The sequence below is a fragment of the Taudactylus pleione genome, unplaced genomic scaffold (assembly GCF_031769625.1).
Source record: "Taudactylus pleione unplaced genomic scaffold, aTauple2 ptg000184l, whole genome shotgun sequence".
In the NCBI taxonomy this organism is placed as follows: domain Eukaryota; kingdom Metazoa; phylum Chordata; class Amphibia; order Anura; family Myobatrachidae; genus Taudactylus; species Taudactylus pleione.
Genome location: NW_028284586.1, coordinates 5,945,644 through 5,967,643, shown reverse-complemented (window position 1 = coordinate 5,967,643; position 22,000 = coordinate 5,945,644). Strand labels below are relative to the sequence as shown.

The following is a 22,000-nucleotide window of genomic DNA, read 5'->3' as shown; positions in this document are numbered from 1 at the left end:
GCAAGCCCCAGTGAGCCTTCGGCTCTAATAGAGCCGGAAGCTCACCACGAGCTGATGTCAGTGGGGCCGCCCCCAAACGGCAGGCGTTCCTTTGGGAACGCCTCCGTTTGGCCAGCCACCCCCCACCCCGCCCACAAAACGGGTCGAGCTGTCGATCGCCATCAACAGCCGCCCCATTTGTAGTGCGCCCCGGAGCGAGAGAATTTCTCTCTCGCTCCGAGGCTTCCGTACGCGCAGTGCAGTCGCTGCGTGTTCGCAGGGCCTCAAGATCGACCCGCTTGCGAGCACATAGGCGCTTGCGAGCGGGTCTGAATGAGACCCTAAGGGCCTAATTCAGAGATAGTCGCAATGCCGATATTTACGCAGATTGAACAATTATTTGCCATTGCGCATGTGTGTAAGCCGCATTGCGCACATGCAACGATTGATTTGCGAATATGCTCACAGAGTTTTTACTCGTAAAGTGAGTGACAGGTGGTCAGCAATTGGGGGAGAGAACGGGGGAGTGGTTAGAAAAACTCGGACCGCTTAAATGTCGGACCGCTTAAACACTGTTTTATGGGCGTCCATAAATTAGCTACAAGTAGCAGAAGAGCTCCCTGCTTGTCTGGAGACATGCTATGTCTGCCACAGCTTAGCCTTACTCAGAAAACTGATGGCTGCCTGGTCTGCGCTAAGTGATTGGCGGATGTGAGATACTTTCATTGGGCGTCTCTATGCACTGGGCGGCGAGTGAGTCATTAGCATATTTTTGCAGTTGTGATCTGTGAGAGATAGCAGCTGCAATGGCATTTGTGTCCATCACTGAATCAGGCCCTAAATCTTCAGCACGGAGGTGTAATAAAAACATGAAAGCACAACCTGGTGGGTGCTCATGCAGGGGGCCCACTCTGGTGTCACCCCTTGCAATGTTAACGTGTAACCTGGGTCGATGCAACCCGGGACTCGTTCACAGCATAGGAAGAGCCGATGCACCTGGTATGGACAAAATCCCTGGTGGCGTGACCAGAGTAGATTGCAGTGTGAAAGGGTATAACATAGCTGAACTGCTCCTTGCAGAATCCCATGCGAATAGACAGACCTGGAGGACTCTATATTTATTATTTTTATTGAAATATACATTAAAATGCAACCCATGGTTATCAAATTGATGATGATGCATGGTGTCTCCAGTATGCCGGCAGCCGGCTCATCATGATGAGCTTATATTGATGTGCATTAAACATATCTTCATGTGCATCCAGTTACATGCTCTTTCTTAATTGTATATATCTGAAGATTTATATAATTTAAAATGTTCACATATATGTGACATGTTTGCAGCACACATTGTACGTCGCACTTTATATGGTAAAATTAGTCATATCAGTTTTCAACCACTAGATGGCGCATCTCCTATTACAGTTAGACATAAATGTCTAGGAAAAGACAAGCTGCTAATGTAATTTTCATACATAGGTAAGTCCTGCCTTCTTTGTTACAGATTCCACTGTGGAACACTTTAAAGTCTGTCTTCTTTATTGAGCACAAACATACAATTAGGTGTCAATTATGGAAGTGAAATTGAACCTATAGTTGCTATATAACAACATTGCAAAACCATCAGCAGCTAAGGTTATCCCAATGGAATACAGTCAGTTTCCTGGAGGTCATCAAAATCCTGGTTTAATTATCAAATAGACCTAGAATTGACAATCTTCAGCACTTGTCTCCTTTTTCTTGTTAGTTGTGCTGTACTGAATATTCCCAGTGTACAGATCATTTAGATCTTTATTACACCATCCCTCAAATGTCAGTTCTTGGCTGCCCTCCAAATGTCCCAGGCTGTCCAATTATCTATATAACCCAAGCTATGATGCTGTTTCCTTGTCCTACTACTAAATAAAGCACTGTGATACCATTGCGATATCTTCTTCCAGTGTAAGCTGAAGAAAGCTGAGTTTGCATAACGGTTATTATCTTTTATGTATAAAGCACTGACATATTGCACAGTCCTGTACAATTAAATAACAAATGACATACAATGACATAATACAATATACAGTAAGAGATGTCGGATAAATTTGATACATAAGTTAGGCCCATACTTGCCCACTGTCACAAAATATCCGTGAGCAGGGACAGACTGAGGCTGCTGATCAGCCCTGGCAGTCCCCCTGCGCGCGCGCCTGCAAAAGGACTGTGGCCTCGCCACAAAAGGGGCGCAGTTACATCTAACGGGGGCGTGCCGCTAATCACGGTTGCCTGGCCTTGTGGCACGCCCCCGTATTTCATTATCCCGGCCGAGCAGAGTGCCGGGAGGCGGAGCTGCTCAGCCAGGGTTTAACACCGGACCGGCCCATCTGGCCATCAGCCCTTCTGGCATTTGGGATTGGGACTTTAAAATTATTGCTAATTTAAAAATACAGGAAGACTCATAGGAGTTCCCGCAGCAGCACCAGGTTGCACCCTATTACATAAGCCCCACTGGGTCTATGCCCCTCCGCAGTTCCGTAACAGGGCTCAACTGCGCTCTATGCCGACCTCACTCCATGAGCACATGACATCAGCACTGGTAAGTGCAGTCTGATCAGATGTTCAGACTACTGGGTGTCTATCTGGAGCGTCCTGCGCTCACCCCTAGTTACGGCCCTGGCCCTCAGCTGCACAAGTGGGGCTGTGATGATGCGATTCACAGTGCCCCACACCCTGCAGTTGTACCCAGGATCTCCCACTGGGGAGTCCCGCAAAGTCGGCAACTATGGTGTAGGCAGAACATTAACAGTGTGTGGATACCAGGAATATTAGGTGACAGTTTGCTTTATTGGCATTCGGTCTTCCCACCTGATCATGCCACACTGTGGCGCAATCCTTTCACTCTCTTTATGTATTGTTACCCATGATCTGTCGCTCCCGGTTTTTCTGTCTGAACAAGAAGGATTTACCGAATAACATACTGGCACTTATGTTCTAACTGTTTTCTGGTCTGTGCCACCATTTCGTGTACAATAGCAGCAGCCATAATCATGATCATATGAAAACTGGTGCACCGATGTTTGCTGTACTACTAAAAATCAGTTTTATTCAGCAGCGGAGGCAATTCTGCAATTTACACAGATCGGGTGATTATTTGCCATTGCGCATGCGTGTAAGCCGCACTACACAGGTGGAGTGGTCGCTTTACGATTACATACGCACATAGGAATCATTCGCAAAGTGAAAGTCAAGTGGTCAGCGTTTGAGGAAGGTAATGGGGGTGGTGGTTAGGTGAGCGCAGGTGTGTCTGACCGTTTAAATGCCGTTCCGTGGGCGTTCATAAATTAGAGACCTCTCTGCGTGGGAGGTGAGCTGCAGTTGAGACAGATCAGCCTTGCCGCAATGGGCCCATGGCTGTCCGATCTGCATCGATGTTACCGATGTTTTCGCAAGTACGCGATGTTGGATGGTAGCAGTGGGTTTCTCTGCCCGGGTAAGCTTTTCAACTATTAGAATATTTTTACAGCTGCGTTTCGTGTGAAATCACAGCTGCAATCTCATCAGCGTCCTCTGCTGAATCAGGCCCTCTGATCGGTTGCTATGGGTTACAACACCTGTTTTGCACAAATACCTGTGCACCTACTTTATGGACAGAAAGTTAGCCATTATAAAGACTGCAGTGCCATCTGAGCAAAGTTTAAATGAGGACAGCATATTTTTAGCTCATAATAAATAAAATTTTATTCACTGTACAACAGCATTAAATGAACTGAGACCATCCCATCTGCACTGCTGATATAGGCCATGTAATGAATAGGGATGGCTTATTTGCAATTAATATTACATTGTAAACATTTAAAATATTGCAAAACACTAGCAAGAAAGAGCTGTACAAAAAAGATTAAATCTAAGGAATGTATTATCATGTAATGACCTGTCTAGTATGAAGCCATTCAGGACACTTGCTTGTCTGAAACTAATGTGCATGTCTCCCAACTCTCTTGCCTTAGGCAGCACAATCCAGATTTCCGGGGTCTAACCAGGGCCACACCCAGAGCGTTTACATTGATGTTACTGCGCAGGGCGCAAGGCCAAAGGGGCCACACAGATGCTATAACAGTGGCATGAGTGCCCAGCTCATAAGTTACCTGGAGAGACACCTGGCACCCCAAAGAAATGCCCAGCTTCCTGCTCCTGGCTGGAGGCTTCATGATCTTTTCAGCACTGTGCGCGTGATGTCATAATGACACGTTACTAACAAAGAAGAGAAGCAGATAGGAGCGCAGCCAAAAGACAGAGAAGTAATAGAAGAATTTAAAAAAGAGAATCAGATAGAAGAAGCAAATGGGAGACCTGTAAATTACTGCACAGGACAAAGAGAACCGGGAAGCAGGCAGGGAGGATTACTAGATAGCACAAGCAGATAAGGAGGCTGGAGAGAAGGGGGGATGGCTCTCCTGTTGCGATCAAGAACGCGGTGGTTAATTTATGCACACCCAGAACCAGTGTTTAAACGGTATCGTCATGCCTGCTTTTCTCTATCCAGTCCCTGTTACCTTCCCCAAATGCTGAACTCCTGTCACTCAGTTTGCGAGTGAATCCTCTGTACGAGTGTAATCGCTATTCAATCGCTGCTCATGCGCAATGGCTAACAATCGTTCAAGTTGCGTAAACATCGGCATCTGCGTGTGGACCTGAATCAGGCCCTATGTGTGGTACATGAATTCCTACATACAATGGGAGCAGGAAATGAGGGCACACAAAGGCAGCAAAGGGCCATTACTCACTTCTAATTCTCCTGGATTTCTCTGCTGCATTTGATACAGGTGACCACTCTCTTTACATACGATTGCTACAGTCTCTAGGTCTTCAGGACACTGTACTATACTAGTTCTAATCCTACTTAACAAATAGATCTTTCAATGTTCACTGCTCTGGAAGCACCTTCCCGTCCGAGTACTACATAGCTCAGTCTGAGGTTCTCTGCTTTTCTCTAGTTATACCACTTCTCTTAGAAAGTGAATAAGCTCATTTGGATTTCAGTATCATTAGTATTTGGATGATTACACAAATCTACATATCCTCCCCAGCTCTCACCATCCATACATTACTGAATGTCTTTCTGCCATTTCCATTTAATAATAATAATTCCCTTTAGCCAACAGTAGTTACCAACCTGATATCTCCATTTCTGCTGACAACGCAATAAACCCTACCCATCATGCTCGCCGCCTAGATGTCGTCATCCTTTACTCAGAACTATCATTTGCTGTCCCCATTCAATCTGTATCCAAATCATGTTACATACATCATACAGAATATGTCCATATCTCACATAAACTAATCCATGCACACATTATTTCCTGCATTGATTACTGCAATCATTTCCTTATGGATCTTCCCCTAAACAGACTATCATCACTACAACCTATTTTGAATGGTCTTCTTCTGCCCCTCCGCTCGCTCTGTTAGTCCTTATATTCGTTGTCTGTTTGTTATCAAATTCAATAAAAAATACTTCTACTCACACTACAGGTCACACGTTTTAGAACACCCCCATTTTTCCAGTTTTTAATGAAATTGACACAGTTTGATTTGTTTCAATGTACTGTGACATTAAATTAAACAGTTGGAGAAAAATATTCTATGATTTCTTTATTGTTTATTAACCAAATGTAATGTAAGCTTTTGACTCAGCAAAGTAGCCACCTCTTGCAGGTATAACTGCTGAACTCGTGCCATTCTTTCCACAATGGAGAACATATTGTTTAGAAAGTTGTGCAGAGGTTCCCATAAATGTGTTGCACTTGTAGGTTGCATTGCTTTCACCCTTCTGCCCAGTTCATCCCAAATAAGCTTGATGGGGTTTAGGTCTGGAGACTGTGCTGGCCATTCCATGATTAGCCCACCATCTTGTTCTTTTCCACAATGGTAGTTCTGACATAGCCTGGAGGGGTGTTTTGGATCATTATCTTGCTAGAATGAACCCTTGACCATCTAGGTGTAGACCAGAGGGTATTATGTGATGCTGCAAAATGCTGTAGTAACCCTTATGGTTCAGGTTACCAGTCACCCTGTGCAAATTACAGACTGGGGATCCAGCAAAAGTGCCTCAGACTATAACGCTTCCTCCTCCATGTTTGACAATTGGTATCACAGGGGTTTATGTACTAAGCCAGCCAACACATCCTGGCATGTAAAAGGGCAAAGCTTTTACTAGCAAAATATGGGGTAAAGATCGGGTATTTTGCTATTAAAAGCATTGGGCTGATTCAGACTTGTACGCAAACCTGACTGACAGGCTGCAGCCGTTTGAGGGTGTGAAATGGGCAGCGACGGGGACCTTTCCCCAAAACATTTCCCAGCTTGGCCCTTCCGCTATGTGCAAGATCTGCATTTCTTATCCTCACTCATTACCTGCTCCAATTTAAAGGACTTTTTCTGGCTGCACCCACTCTGTGGAAGGCCCTCCCTCCAGTGGTGGATTTCCTACTAGTCACTTGAGACATGGGTGTGCCACTTGCTGGGGGCGGCACAGCAGTCTCCCTGCATCAGAGCCCCAGAAGGCCACTGGCCCGATAGGACCATCCGGATGCCGAGTGATTCATTTTTGTTTTGTCATTATGACTTATTTATTTATTTTGCAACCAGCAAGGGGTCGTAGGTATCAAACTCTTGTGTGGGAGTGGAGAGGGTGAGGTTGGCTGTCCAAAGACAAAGGAACTAGCCCCAACAATAAAGGGGCAGAGCCAGTAGAAACGTGATGTGTGTGGTAGGGATGAAGAGAGGCCAATGTTGGGGGAGGCAATAATGCTGTGCCTAGACCCCTAAATCCACCCCTGCTTCCCTCACACAGCAATACTTTCTTCTAGTCTCCAAACCTTCAAGCGATCCTTAAAAAAGACAACTTTTTAGGCAGCTTATCATATTCCACAATCACCCACATAACCTCCATAATCTATTCCACACAATTACCTCCCCTCCACACAGTCCACACATGGCTTTACATGGTTCTCTTTCTACACTCACATAGCCCTCTGACACAAGACGAGCATTGATCATATAGCCCACAAAAAACCTTGGCAATGTGATTGGACCAGTATGCAATATGTAACACTTTTCCTCATGTATCAAATGGTTATTTTACTCTGTATTGTAAGCACGTGAGCAGGGCCCTCTTACCTATTTCTCTGTCTATTATTAGCCAGTCTTGTTTTAGTACTGTTTTGTTTCCAATTGTAAAGTGCAATGGAATATGCTGATGCTACGTATATAAGCAAGTATAAACGTGACATACAAAAAGGAGCAGACATGCAGTATAGAATGATAGCAGACTGTGAGAAGACAGTTCAGTCAGAGACAATGGGAGCATACAAAGAGAAAATACAATAGGACAACACTTTTGGGAGAAGACAGTGTTGCTATTTCCAGGACTCAGATCCTTGCTATTAATTTAAGGTGGGGTGATGGGACTATTACATACTGCTGGGCTGGTTTATGGGTCTAGTAAATTAATGTAAGGCTAAGTTGTGTATAATAAATCCTATTCATTAAGTGAAGGTCTAAGTTAGGGAGGAGAAGTCCTATTTATTAAATGCATATGCTATTCATTTACTATCAGAGCTAGGGAGGAAGACTAGACCAGAGGTTCCCAATCACGGTCCTCAAGGCTCCCCAACAGTTCAGGTTTTAGAGATATCCATGGTTGAGCACAGGTGAATTAATTAGTACCTCAGTCTTTTTGATTTAACCGTCTGTGCTTAACACCAGCTGCAGCAGGTAAGGTAGGAGAAACACAGTCAGCCAACTGTCCTCATATTGGTGGACTATCCCAAGGAGTCAGGCCGTTTGTCCCTAAATAATATTTATATTTGTGCTGCAAATAAACAATGTTGTGGCCAATCAGTGTGGTAGCTAGGGCATTGCGACAAGTGGCCATTATCCAAACTAACAAAATGTAGGGTGACACTGTTCTCTGACTGCTCTAAAATGTTTAGTTATGACTCTCCCTCCTTCTCTCTTGGGACAGCTTTGTTTGGAGTTGGGAATTATGGGCCTGATTCAGAGCCGGACGCTCTTTCAGAGCACTCGCTCTGAATCAGTGCCCTCCCTCTCTTTTTTAGAGCGGCCTCCTGGCCGCTCGCATAGCTGTGGGTGACCACCCACAGCTATAGCGAGCGGCCAAAAAGATGGTCGCGATGGTCAAGACCATCGCGACCATTGGGCTTGTGACTAGACCCTTGTGGTAGGGTCTCGTCTGCCGCAAGCCCTGGAGTGCTTTTGGCTCTATCAGAGCCAAAAGCACTCCCACTGACATCACTTGTGATGTCAGTGGGGCCGGCCCCAGACGGTAGGGAACGCCTCCGTCTGGGCAGCAACGCCCCCGGCACGCCCACCAAAGGGGGCGTGCTGTCACTCAACATCGACAGCATGCCCCCTTTGTAGCGAGACCCATAGCAACGGCTTGCCCGTCGCTATGCGAGTCTCGCGCATGCGCACGACGGAGCCGGCTCCCTAGTGCGCATGCGCACTTGGACACCATCGACCCGCTTGCGAGCGCTCAGCGCTCGCGAGCGGGTCTGAATCAGGCCCTATGTTCCATTTACTACTGCAGGGCGAGGGTACATTGCATCAGGAGAGCTGGTCATGCCTCAGTGACACATAGTCACGCCGCCTTTGCATCCACACTTGCCCCAATTATCCAACAGTAAGTTTTGGGAGGTGCGCTAATGACAGTACCTATTGTTAAAGTTGAGCGATTTACATTTTTAACTTTCCATAACTAATTGTTGAACAAGGTTAGGTGAATGAGTGTGTATATCACGTGATCAGCTTGTATCCACTCATATGATGTCCCTTTTGGTTAGGTAAACTCCCTCTGATCGCGATAACAAAAATGCAATTTACTTGCGTGCTGACATCTTTTATTTGCATTAAGCAAAAAATAAATATCTTTTAAAATCAGTAGACAGCTCCAACATTTCCAAAAGAAGTCGTCGCTACTATGGTAATCTAAGAAAACAGTAAGGCTCATTTACAAACATGCACATCCATAGTCAGGGACAGTTCTACCACTATACAAAGCTAGGCAGTCACCTAGCGGGAATGTAAGAGTAAACTCTCAATGATTCACAATATGCCATTTAGTATTTTGCCTAACGTGAAGGCACACGTGGTGCGGCTACTCCATTTTAGTAATAGGCTGGGAGTATGGCACTTGGCCATAATGTCAGAGCCCAGCACTAAACTCCTAAGAACAGAATATACCGTCCCTGCTCTACACTTGGTAAATCTAAAGCTGCATACACACACACAACGATTGAGTTAATGAACGATTTTAGTTAACGATTTTCTACCTTGAAAAAATGAACTAAAATCGTTTACTAAAGTTGTTCATTTACTATGTTCATTTAAATGTAATGAACGATTTTTATGAACTACAAACGATTTTTGCATATTAACTTAATGAAAATCGTTGAGTTGACAAGTCTGACTGAACTACAAACTACAAACGTGAACGCGCATGAACAATAATCGTTCATCGTTTGACTCAGAAAGTGAATGATTTTTTCAAACGATTATCGCTAATCGTTGTGTGTGTATGCACCTTTAGGGTACGGGGGTGGAGGGGTTGCAACCAAGGGGAGGCATCTAGGGTCCCCGGAACCCACGCACTCGTCCTTTCCATTATTATAGGATCTGCACTTTAAAACAATGATATTTCAAGCGGTCGCCTACTGGTGACAGGAGCTGATTGTGACATCACTACATAAATTTACCTCTTTATACTCATTTTTTAGGGTTATTTTTATATATATTTTTTTTAACAATTTGAATAAAAATAAGATAAAACACATTTCCACCACATAAAACAACTGTATGGGAGGGCGAATTGCAAACAAGGGGCCTGATTCAGACCCACTCGCGAGCGGCTGTCCGCTCGCAAGTGGGTCGATGGTGTGCACTGAGCATGCGCACGACGGAGGGAGCTCCGACGTGCGCATGCGCCAGACGCGACGAGCGAAGGAAAGTCCTTCGCTCGTTGTGTCCGATCAAAGGGGGCGTGCTGTCAATGTTGATTGACAGCACGCCCCCTTTGGTGGGCGTGCCGGGGGCGTGCCTCCCTGACGGGGGCGTTCCTAAGGGAACGCCTCCCGTCAGAAGCCGGCCCACTGACATCACTAGTGATGTCAGTGGGAGTGATTTTGGCTCTGATAGAGCCAAAATCACTCCGGAGCTTGCGGTTGAAAACCTCAACCGCAGGCTCCGGCTCGCAAATTCGATGGTCGCGATGGTCTCGACCATCGCGACCATCACAATGCACGCTCGTATAGCCTGTGGGTGGTGACCCACAGCTATACGAGCGTCCAGGAAGACGCTCCATGAAAATGGAGCCCGGCCCTCATTCAGAGCGTGCGCTCTGCTCAGAGCGTACGGCTCTGAATGAGGGCCAAGGTCGGTTGAAGACCAAGTGGAGCCCAGGGCGAACATTTCCACTGGCGTGCCGGCACCATCAAAGGCTGCAGTAGAGCTAGGTAAATATTAGAAACACTCTCGTTTGAGAGATTATATGGACTGCGGTCCGAATTCAGAAATGTACGGAACTCCGATGTTCACGTACATCTCCGATGGTTTGAGAACTGCGCATGCGCAGAAGCTGTACTGCTCATGTGTAGATCTCATCCTGCGATGTTACCTGCAGCGCCCTGGATGCCGCAGTCTGATTGACAGGCCGAAAAGCGGTAGAGCCTGGGACAGTTTCCCAAAACAAATGTGTGTCATCTCCGTTTTATGGGAGTGCCGAGGACAGTAACTGTGTCTTCCAACGCAGACTTACCAGCCTTTGCAGCGGAGATGAGAAGGCCACTCGGATGGACGATGTTGCGACCGATGGTCACGATGTAGATCCGTAATGCCGACAATAGGCGTCTTTTTACACTGGACGCCTCCTGCGGTATTAGCAAACTTTCACACAGCTGCTACATACACCGACACAGCGGCTGTGTCTTTAGCATCCATCTCTGATTCAGGCCTTACAGTATGTACGTAAGATAGCTCTTATATTGTTACAACGTATCCTTACCTCTCCAGTGTCCTACATTGGCGCAGTAGAAAAATCACCAGGGACATAGCACAGGCGCCATGTTCCTGGGGATCTGTACATGCGCAGTAGACTCTGGCACAGTACTAAGGTCTAATCACCGGCACCACCCGAGGGAGAGGAAGGGGCCCCACACAGAGATTGCACACAGGTTCCCTCCTCTCTTAGGCCGCCCCTGGTCATATTATATCACTAACGGGCAATATCTGTCCTGGACTGTGTGCTATAATACTCACAAATGGAATTTGAATGAAAAATGTCACAGTATGCTTATAAAAACAATGCTCAACACTATATATATATATATATAAAATCAGGGTCAGTGCTAGGCGTCCCCTCCATCCCTTAGCTTAAAGCTAGCTGACTGGCCCCCTCATCTCCGACAGGGACAGGCAGATGCCAACTCTCTCTTCCTCTCTCACTCACTGGTCAGATGTAAGGCACTCAGAAAGCAAGCAGCGGGATGGCGCCTCTCCCGCCCGGCGCCCCCCTACAATGCTTACCCCGCTGACTGCGTTGCGCCGGCCCTGTATATAATGATAAATAGGATGATTTTTTTGGTAACACAGAATTTCATTTTTATAATAAATATTATCCATATCTTTAAAAGATTTAAAGCATAAAGGTTACACTATTCCATCAAGTGATATACAGTATGGTATCACCGTATTGCAAAACTAGAGGCACAGATTGCAAATATTGGAATAATATTCCCGCTGAGCAAAACATAGTATATGTGGTTTGAGTTCTTGTACGTCTGAATGTAACTTGTTCTTAATACAATAGGACGTAAAATAACGGGGTCTTTTTATGCATTTGCATCAGAGATTTGACTCATAGCCACTTTGTTTATTTCTGGCTAACACCAGAGAAATCAGAGATTGCCTTCATCTCCTCTAATGCCCCCACATGCTCATGATTCGGGTATAAACAAACCTATACCAAGCATTATATTAGGAGAACAAAAAACATACATCGGGCCTGATGCAGAGTTGTACGCCATTGCCAGTGCAGTAGCGATCCTGTACGCAGCTGCTGTGCTAAAATATGCAAATGTCGTGCGTCGCAGTGATATATATTGAGATGCCCATCGATGTCTTTGCACAAACATCTGTGTACAAAGGCGCAGCATCGCTCCAGGATCATTCGATGTTAGCAGTCCTGTGGAACTCAGATGCCAGAACCATATCTCTTGGGTACAGGATAGCAGATGCAGGATGCCCCGAAACAGTCGTGACATGCCTGCGTTTTTAGCCAACACTCCCCGTTACTTCCCCCATGACTCCCTACTCTCTTGTCTATCACCAAGCAATAAAATGATATCTTTACACTATCGCTCTCTAGGTACCTCTCTGGATTACACTACGATTGTTACGGGCCTGGCTCATTGGACTCAGATTTTTCCCACTCTCCCTTAAATCCCTTTGGATCAGTAATTTAGTTCCCTAATCTACTCCTGTATGTTCCTGACAGCCAGCTCTTATAAAGAGATATTCGTCAACATCTACCATCATGGTTACCTGTCCCCTCTCCGTCGCTGTACCATGGGTCTCTCGGGTACTGGGGAGTGTCCGAAGTGTGGGCAACCAAAGGCGTCCTTCTTACATTGCATGTGGGATTGCCTGCTTATTAAATCGTTCTGGTGTTGTGTTTAGGATTATACACATAATGTGACACTTTATCACCATGCTCCATCTGACATTTCTCCTTTTCTCCACACACCTCACTAGTTTATAGAACGTCTACAGAAAGCAGAGAGTTATTGTACACCCCTGGGGTGCTCTGTGCAGGCCATGAATGCACCGCTGGAGAACTAATGTTGTGCAGTGTGCATCCAGTGAGCTTAGGAAAAAAAAAAGGGTCTACTATGTTTTACATGCAAGGAAAATCAACATTTGGCACAATTTACACATGCATGCAGACACACATAGCAATAGCAAAAAGATGAGAACACAAACAGAGATAGACCCTTTTGTTAGGTTTACCTTTCAATACCAATCACGTCATGAATAGTTGGATAACCATTTACATTTCTCCTAACATTGGACACACGAAATCAGGACAAAATAAGCACTGCACCCTATCTGTCCAAACCCCAGCCTTATCCTCTCAGAAAGCTCTATATTTGGATTAAATGCCCCTTTCAGGTCTGCAGAACAGGACTTTTGCATATTATTAATAATAAGAGGAAAAATAGTAAGACAATATATTTTATGATCAACTCTGAAGATGACATATGTAAATCTATTTCATGCTCTATAACAAGTCATACGATCTTACATATGTGCATATATAACATAGCTACACCTATGTGAATTACCAGCAGGTCCTGTGTCTGATTGACGTGTGTCACCAATAAGCCGTTATCGTAAGTCAACTTGCCGGGTTTCACATCCTGCCAGGAAGGTCTTACACTTATGGGAAAGGATTTCAAACCTTCTTCCGGTTCTTGGCTTTAATACAACACAAAACCATTACATGTAAACATATGCTGTCGATTTTCCATTTAACTGAAATGAATAATTAATTGATACATAAATTCAGCTCAAATGAGATCTAGGATTCTTCTATAAAGTATATGCAAACAGTGGCATTAAATTAATGGTAGCTGGTAGACAGTAGTTATGAAATTGATTTCTTTCACATAGCTATAGTTAACATACAGTATTAAAATATACAGCTATCCTCTTAGTCGAAGGAAAAATAAGTTCTCATACATATAGGGGCAATAATGAAATTGGGGGTGCACAGGAAAAAGGTGCTATAACCAAAGCAACAAATAATTAGATTTTTTTATTATTGTCTAAAATGTACGGAAAAAAATCTGATTGGTCACAATGTGTTACTATCAGTCACATGCCCCAGTTATCATACATATCAATGGGTGGAAGTGATGTCATCAGCATGCAAAGAGCACAGAAATTTACCAAAGAAGAGGGTTAAAAAATAAATCTACATAACACCCTATAATTAAAATCACATACTGGGAGAGGAACAGACATTGCCCATGTTCCCTCAATTTTGTTATGGGGCCCAAGGGAGTCAGAGCATGCACAGTAAAACATAGTTGACACGTGCTATTTGGGCCCTCCTGCCCATGTACCAGCACTTATGCAGAACATGGGTGCTGGTACACCCAGAACAGCAGAGCAGCAGCCTCAGGTGGACGGACCTGCACTACTGGCTCTCCCTCACCTCCAGGCTCTATGGAGACTTAACACCATGTACTTGCATTAGCATTAGTTATATAATATATTATATTATATCAAACAGTCTGATTTGGCATTACTGGCTTTACAATTCAGCAAACAAGCAGCTATTTGTTCCCAATTACAATGGACTCAAACAGATGTTTTAATATGGCCATAATCTATAACCAAAAGTCATGTTTAATACTGACTGTAAGTGAACTAATCAAATAAACTGACTTTAAAAGATGCCTCATTCAGCGGTGTTGGGATCTGCTTACATTAAAGCTCTGGCTGCTGGAGCATTACCCTCGGCCAAACTGCTTTAAAATTACTTGTGAAATGCTATTACTTTGTGGAGAATTGATCACAATGAGAACAGCTCCTGCCACTTCACAGCTTAGAGCCCCTAAGTTCAATGCATTGTAGTATTTTTATATGTCGGCTGCAGTGACGTGCGGCGAGGTCAATGGCTGGGGAGGCACTGGCTGATTAACATCTCCCCACCCCCCTTAAAAAAAACACAAAAAAACCAGCATAGGGTTCCCCTTATTTAACAGTAGCCAGCACCAGGCTGAACCAGCCAGGGCGATACTGCCATAGCAGGGGGTACTCTCAGTGTGGTGCCCCCTTGCCATCACATTAACCACCCCTAAACTAGTCAGCCCATGGGCTGAAATTCCTCAGAAAATGGGGATCCCAAAAAATTTAAATTGGGTCCCCCCTCCCGAGCAACAAACAGCACTATGGCCCTCATTCAGACCCACTCGCGAGCGGCTGTCCGCTCGCAAGCGGGTCGATGGTCCGCACTGCGCATGCGCACGACGGAGGGAGCTCCGTTGTGCGCATGCGCGAGACCCGACGAGCGAAGGACTTTCCTTCGCTCGGAGTGTCTCATCAAAGGGGGCGTGCTGTCGATGTTGATTGACAGCACGCCCCCTTTGGTGGGCGTGCCGGGGGCGTGCCTGCCAGACAGAGGCGTTCCCAAGGGAACGCCTACCGTCTGAAGCCGGCCCCACTGACATCACTAGTGATGGGTCAGTGGGAGTGATTTTGGCTCTGATAGAGCCAAAATCACTCCTGGCCTTGCGGTTGAAAAACTCAACCGCAGGCTTTTGCTCGCAGTTTCGATGGTCGCGATGGTCAAGACCATCGCGACCATCATCCTGCACGCTCGTATATGCTGTGGGTGGTGACCCACAGCTATACGAGCGTCCAGGAGGACGCTCCATTTTAATGGAGGTGGGCCCTGATTCAGAGCGAGCGCTCTGGTCAGAGCGTCCAGCTCTGAATCAGGGCCTATGTCCGCACCCCTGGTGGCAGTGAGTGCGGGGTTCATGGTATAATAATATTGTTCTTTACAGGCAGCCTACAGGTCACAGCAAGTCTGTCCCAGCATGCCAGCACTTGAAGAACCACAAGGCTGGCACTTGTAGTCCACCTGTAAAGAAAATATTAAAATAAATATAAGACACTTACGGGTCTATTCATGATGTTAATTATCGAGGTCCGTTCGGACCCCGATAATTAACACTCTAACTCGCAGTTGAATCCAGGGTAATTCAGCATTGCTCCGGCGCGGTGACAGCCGATCTGAAAATCAGCTGTCCCGCAAGCGGCTTCACTGCTCCTTTCGGAGCAGTGACGCTAGTGCACATGCGTGACCTGCCGCCATGCCAGGTATATCCACCGGGTCCCGCCGCCGTTAATGTCCACACCTCCACTGTGTCCCCACCGCATCCCCTAAGCATATGCCTGCTACCCATCCAGTGATGACAGGGGATCCAGTTATGAATTTGCTGTCCGTCACATCTGCCTGACTGACAGGGGCATACTTTCATGTGGGCTAAAAGCACGTCCCTGTCAATGAGGCATTTCTATAGGTGTCTCTTTGCCCTATTTTATTCAATGAGCTTTTACAGCTTGTGGCATGGCCCTGCCCCCCGCTTCTGTGGTTTTCTATTGTCAGCGGGAGGCAGCAAGAGCGCTGCCTCCCCACTGATTTTAACTGTAGAGAATGATAGAATATTGTAAAGCAGATATTTATGACACAATCTGTGTTATAAATATCTTCTTTGTATTATATTACTCAGTATGACAGGCTCTGCCTCCCCTGACTGCACGTCCCTGGACTTGGCTGTAATGCTTAAATGCGAAGCTGTGACTAAGCAAGAGCGGCTGTCATGGCCATCAAAGATTCATAAGACAAGTGCACCTTACATTAGTCTGAAACTGCTGTGACATGGCTAATGCTCAGATACATGTATCCTTATACTAGGTGGTCAGTACCTATTGCATATCTTTTAAGGGCAATGATGTTCTAGGCTGACATTTATGAAACCTGAAAAGGAAGTGTTACCCGTAGCAACCAATCAGATTAGGCAATTTTCTATTTTGGTTTAGAATATGTAAGCAAAAGTCTGATTGCTCACTATATACAAAGGGATGTAGTGATATTCCCGGTGGTTGGGATGCCGGCACTCAGAATACCGGCGCCTGAGTCCCGACAGCAGACTGAATCCCGGCTCCAGAATCTCGACTGCCGGCAGCTCGACAGTAAGTATTAGGGTTAGGGGGAGGGTTAGGTTTAGGTGCTAGGGTTAAGCACTAGGGGGAGGGATTAAGGTTAGGCTGTGGGGGGGGGGTTAAGGTTAGGCTGTGGCAGGGGGGTTAGGGTTAGGCTTCGGGGAAGCGGGAGGTTAGGGTTAGGCTGCAGGAAAAGTGGGTTAGGGTTAAGGGGAGGGTTAGGGGTCTTACCTGCAGGTAGCGGGATACTGACTGTCGGGATGATGCTGTCGGTTTTCTGGCCGCTGGCATCCCAACCACCGGGATCCCGTAACTAACCCTATACAAATGCAATTTCTACCATGATGCCTGTACTATAATCTTCATAATTGTAATTTCTTTTGAACCCAGAAAATGTACGGTTATGTGCTTTTGAAATAATTGTGTCTGGCTCCTTTCAAGGCAATGGAATCATGAAATAAGGTTCACATGTGCTCTATTGAAGCTCAAAGTGAAGCTACAATCAAATTAATAAGTCAACGTCTTCAGATGCCCCAGTGTTTTTAAAGTATTTATAAACGCTTTTCAACTACTTTATAAAGTTTTCAAATGGTGAATTGTTAATGCATGATCTGAGTTATATTGACAATTTATATCATCGCAGTGTGTGTACACACCTTTAATATAATCTTTCTAGCAAAGATAAAAGTGCAAGACTACTTTCAGTATATCTTATACCCCTTTCACATCGCCAAAATAACCCGGGTTATTCCCGGGTTGTTGCCGGGTCGACACGATTTTAAAATGCACCAAAATGAATAACCCGGGTCTACTGACCCGGTATTTCAACCCGGGTTAAAAGAAGGGTTAAACACGGGTCGGACCCGGGTTATTTGGCTTTTAAATGGTACAGACCCGGGATATTCGACCCGGGTCTGAGAAAATAGTGCTGATTGGCTTTTTCCAGTCAGCTGACCAGCCTGCACACAGAGCACATGTCTCTGTAGTTACATCACTGTCCTGCACTGCACACTTTGGGCCTGATTCAGACCTGGTCGCAAGCGCTGAGCGCTCGCAACCGGGTCGATGTTTGCCCAATGGGCATGCGCACGACGGAGCCGGCACTGTTGTGCGCATGCGTGAGACCCGGCTAGCGACGGCCATGATTGCTGCACTGTAAGCATTCCCCAGCCCCTCCTTTTTCTTTACTGAAAACGTCATCATAATTGTGAGCCAATAAAATCCTTTAAAAATTACATCACACTGTTTTAACATGGGCAACCCGGGTTGAGTTAAAAGGCACCAAATCTGCAATAACCCGGGAATAACCCGGGTTATTATGGCGATGTGAAAGGCCCTGACCCGGGTCTGACCCGGGTTCAAAACCCGGGTCCGACCCGGGTTCAAAACCCGGGTCCGGCCCGGGTTTGCGATGTGAAAGGGGTATAATAAGCATCTAGACAGGGCTATTTTTACTAAAGCTCCATTTTAATAAATTTAATAATACTTAGAAAAAAAATGTCTGTTAGTAAATGTGTAATTTAGCCCCAGAAACACACCATCGATGTTGAACAATTTTGATACATTTTAAATCGATTTTAAAATTGCCCTTTAGTAAATATAACCCCTATAGTATAAATAGTTAAGAATGAAGACTATGCAGAACATAGTAAGTTTTATTTTACATCATTTGTATTTACAACCTTGTCACAAGAGCAGATAACCTAAAACACAGTGCACCAGCAAGCCACTACCACACACAAAGCTTCCTCCAACCGCTGACACCGCAGCAGCCATCCAACACCGCATCTGCAAAAGGAAACTAACACCAGCTACCAGCAGCCCAAGCCTTTTTCACCAACAAATCCTACCGGTAGGTAAATGACTCCGAGACTTATACCCCTGCGCGGGACGCCGCCAGGGTGTACATCCACAACCGCCAGACCCGCTGCCAACCCACCACTCCCCTCCCCCCGAGACATCCTAAGACTGTTGACCAAAGGTCCAGCAGGGGTAACGTGCCGGTCTATTGAACTGCACGGAAAGGAGCCCCCTAAAAGGGTCCACTCACCTCCCCAGTCTCCACCCACACACACCCCTAAGTGGATCGCTCACCACACCTGGGTACCTGGGACCGAACAGGATTAGTACTGTTTTTTTTCCAATAAACCCTTTGGCCCCCATTTCTGCCTCTGTCTTCATTTCCTCACCCACCACCTCCAGTCCATTAGACCCCCTTCCCTCCCTACACCCCATCACTCCACACACAACATCGAACACAAAAGACCACAACACACTATTACTCCAGCATTACACCCATAGGGCGAGCGCACCCTCCGCACCCTCTACCCCAACCTAAAACACATAACATCACATTCATATAACACCAAATAGGGAATATCACCTTTTTCAGCAACTTCTGCCAGATAGACAACTTACTGCCGTAATGCAACTCTGCATTTTTTTTAATCAATGGTCCCTATGGACAATTTAGTTTACAATGCAGGGCACATTCTGTACTTTACATAGTCACTGCATGGTGAACACAAGCCATCCACGGTAAAACCCGATGTTTGCATCTGACATAATACTTACTAGGATGTTTTGAAGAACTGCTCGTTTTCCAAAATATGAGCCATGTTTTCTGTGTGCAAATCCATTTGATAATTTCTGCAACATATAGATTATAGATCTTTAATGGAATGCAGAACTTTATGCAAATAGATTGATTAAATTAGATAATTAAAAACAAAATGACACTTAGAAACAACTTCTTAAAAATGATGATATATTTGCAGATCTATTCTTGTCACTACAAGCATGGCCTTTCTGCGTCAGGGAGATGGTTTATGCAAAATTGTTGATAATTCCATGGTAGCATTCTACAAAATTCATGATCATTTGCATACTAAGTGGAACGATTATATTGCTTTTTATGGTTGATACACAGTTTTATAATATCTTTAAAAAATATTATCCATCCAACTGCAACTACCCGTATACCCTAACATTATACATTACAGCTACACCTTTCAAGGGACAGTATTAAAAGTAGTATTGAAAAACATACTCTCACTTCCCAAACATTACACTAGTTGGAAAAAAAAAGAGAAGCAACAAAAACATCTTTAGCTACTGTTTGATTATGTCTTAATACCTTTATAGATTTAAATTGAAAAAAAAGTAACTACACTAATTGTTGTCTGGTTAGGGGTAAACCAGATATATTTCTGTTTAAGACTAAAGCTGGGTACACATTAGACGATGTGCAAACGATTCGATGGTTGTCCCGATTCTCCTTGAACTCCCGGACAAACGATATAGTGCATACACGCTGTGCAAAATTTCCAAACAACTGAACGATATATTGTGCGCTGTTCAGTCGTTTCATTGTTAACTATATAATGTTAATATTTGCCTGGTCGTCCAGTAGTGCGTACACACAATTTGCGGAATATCGTTGGCGATATCCTCAGATTGAGCAGCATGTACGGCAGATCTGAAGATGCGATGGACACCACCGTGGGAGAGTTATAGTGCATACAAACTGGACGATTTTAACAGTTTGTCGTTCTGATCCATTCGAAAAAGACAAATCGTTCAATAATTGTCTCATGTGTACCCAGCTTTAGGGACATATTTATTAACATTTTTTTGCATGATATCCTCCAAAAACCACTACTGTCTGAAGACCGGTAAAAGTTAAATATCTCCAGAATGTAGTAAAGGTTTTATGCGGACTGCTAAATTATGAAATGTGCCAAGCTTCGAAAAGCTTTCCAGAGCTTGAACTCGATAGCTAATGTCATCCATATATGGGGTTAGTGTTAGCCTATAGACTACTTTACCACAAATTTTGCCTGCAAGACATTGTTAATACATTCCCCTGATAATGACTTCCTTATTGCCGCAAAATGTGGTGACATGAAGTTCTAATTATCAGGCCAAAATGCAATTAAAGATAAATATGCTCCTAAATACTATAAAAATATAGTATTTTTTGTAACAAACCCCCTTCATACAGCTCATACTAACTCTATATATATATATATATATATATATATATAATTATATATATATATATATATATATATATATATATATATATATAAAGAACTATGTATATGTTAATGCTATATAGAAGTGAATGTACTGCAGATGGGTAATCTGATCCAACACACAAAATATTATTGTATATCAATGGATATGTTGCATTGCCCTTATCTGTGATCCAGGCCACAGTAATTTACGTACACCAGTTATTGAAGCTAGAGGACGGTTGTTGTGAGGCCCCTGTGGAACAACTACAGGTTCAAGAAAGCTTTGTCAGTCTCTGCGGGATATACAGTAATAGATCGTATAGCGCACATTCTCTTTACCTGCCTGGCTGGATTCAGCCGTCCCGGTCCCAGCACACAGTGCCCCCAGCTTCCTGCTACTGAGGAGATGTTACTGCGTCTCCATAACAACGGCACCTACCACTGATACCGCATAGTGGGGCAGGGGTGCACAGGACGGATTTAAGGGCGGGGTAAAGCGCGTTGTTATTATCATAATGTATAATAATAGAAGACTTAGCTATCAGTATCTAAAATGTTGTTATTTAAGTCCTGGAGTGTGGAAGGCTAGTTGGTATGGTCCGTTGCTAGGCAGAGGCTGCTTTTAATGAATTAACTACTCCACAGTGCTGCTGTAGTGATGCTTAGCAACACCTTACACGTGAAGTAATGGCATACGTGTTATTTTATTTATGAATCTGTATAGCACCACTTTATATCTTCACGTATTGAAGGCTATTGCAATACTTAAGTGCTTGTTTAGAAAGTAATTAATTTTAATGTAATGCTTCATGCAAAGGGATGGAATTATTTATGCATTAACATTTATATTGCGGCAAACATGTATTGCGCAGAGCATTACTGAGAATATTAATTGGAAACCCCTCTTCCCAGCCCATACCATTACTACAATACAAATAGTAATATAATAGAATTTTACTAGTGCTGAATGTTCTTCTCAGTATCACAAATGAAATAATTAGTACCACCTGTTAATCTTTTAACAATTATCAGCCAGTAATAAATAACCTGTGCACCAGCTAGGAGATCTGGAAAACATTTGCTGTTAATGCTGGGCATACACGCTGCAATTATCGGGACGATCCGCCCGATATCGGCGGATCGCCGCGATAATTGTAGCGTGTGGGGGGGCGACCGAGGGTTAAATATTGGTTGGTCGGGCATGCTGGATT

The 22,000-nt window shown here is 44.6% G+C and overlaps 1 protein-coding gene across 3 annotated transcripts in view; it reads right to left on the bottom strand.

Annotated features, from left to right (window-relative positions):
- VWA3A (von Willebrand factor A domain containing 3A) overlaps positions 1 to 21,196 on the bottom strand; it is a 182,432-nt gene extending 161,236 nt beyond the window's left edge. For all 3 annotated transcript variants that reach the window (XM_088476214.1, XM_088476216.1, XM_088476215.1), the window contains exons 1-3: positions 21,129 to 21,196; positions 19,345 to 19,419; positions 13,377 to 13,509 (exon numbers count right to left, since the gene is read on the bottom strand). In XM_088476214.1, coding sequence (XP_088332340.1) covers positions 13,377 to 13,509; positions 19,345 to 19,409 — 198 coding nt within the window. In that variant the 5' untranslated portion in view covers positions 19,410 to 19,419; positions 21,129 to 21,196. The remainder of the gene's footprint in view (positions 1 to 13,376; positions 13,510 to 19,344; positions 19,420 to 21,128) is intronic.
- Between the last annotated feature and the right edge of the window lie 804 nt (positions 21,197 to 22,000).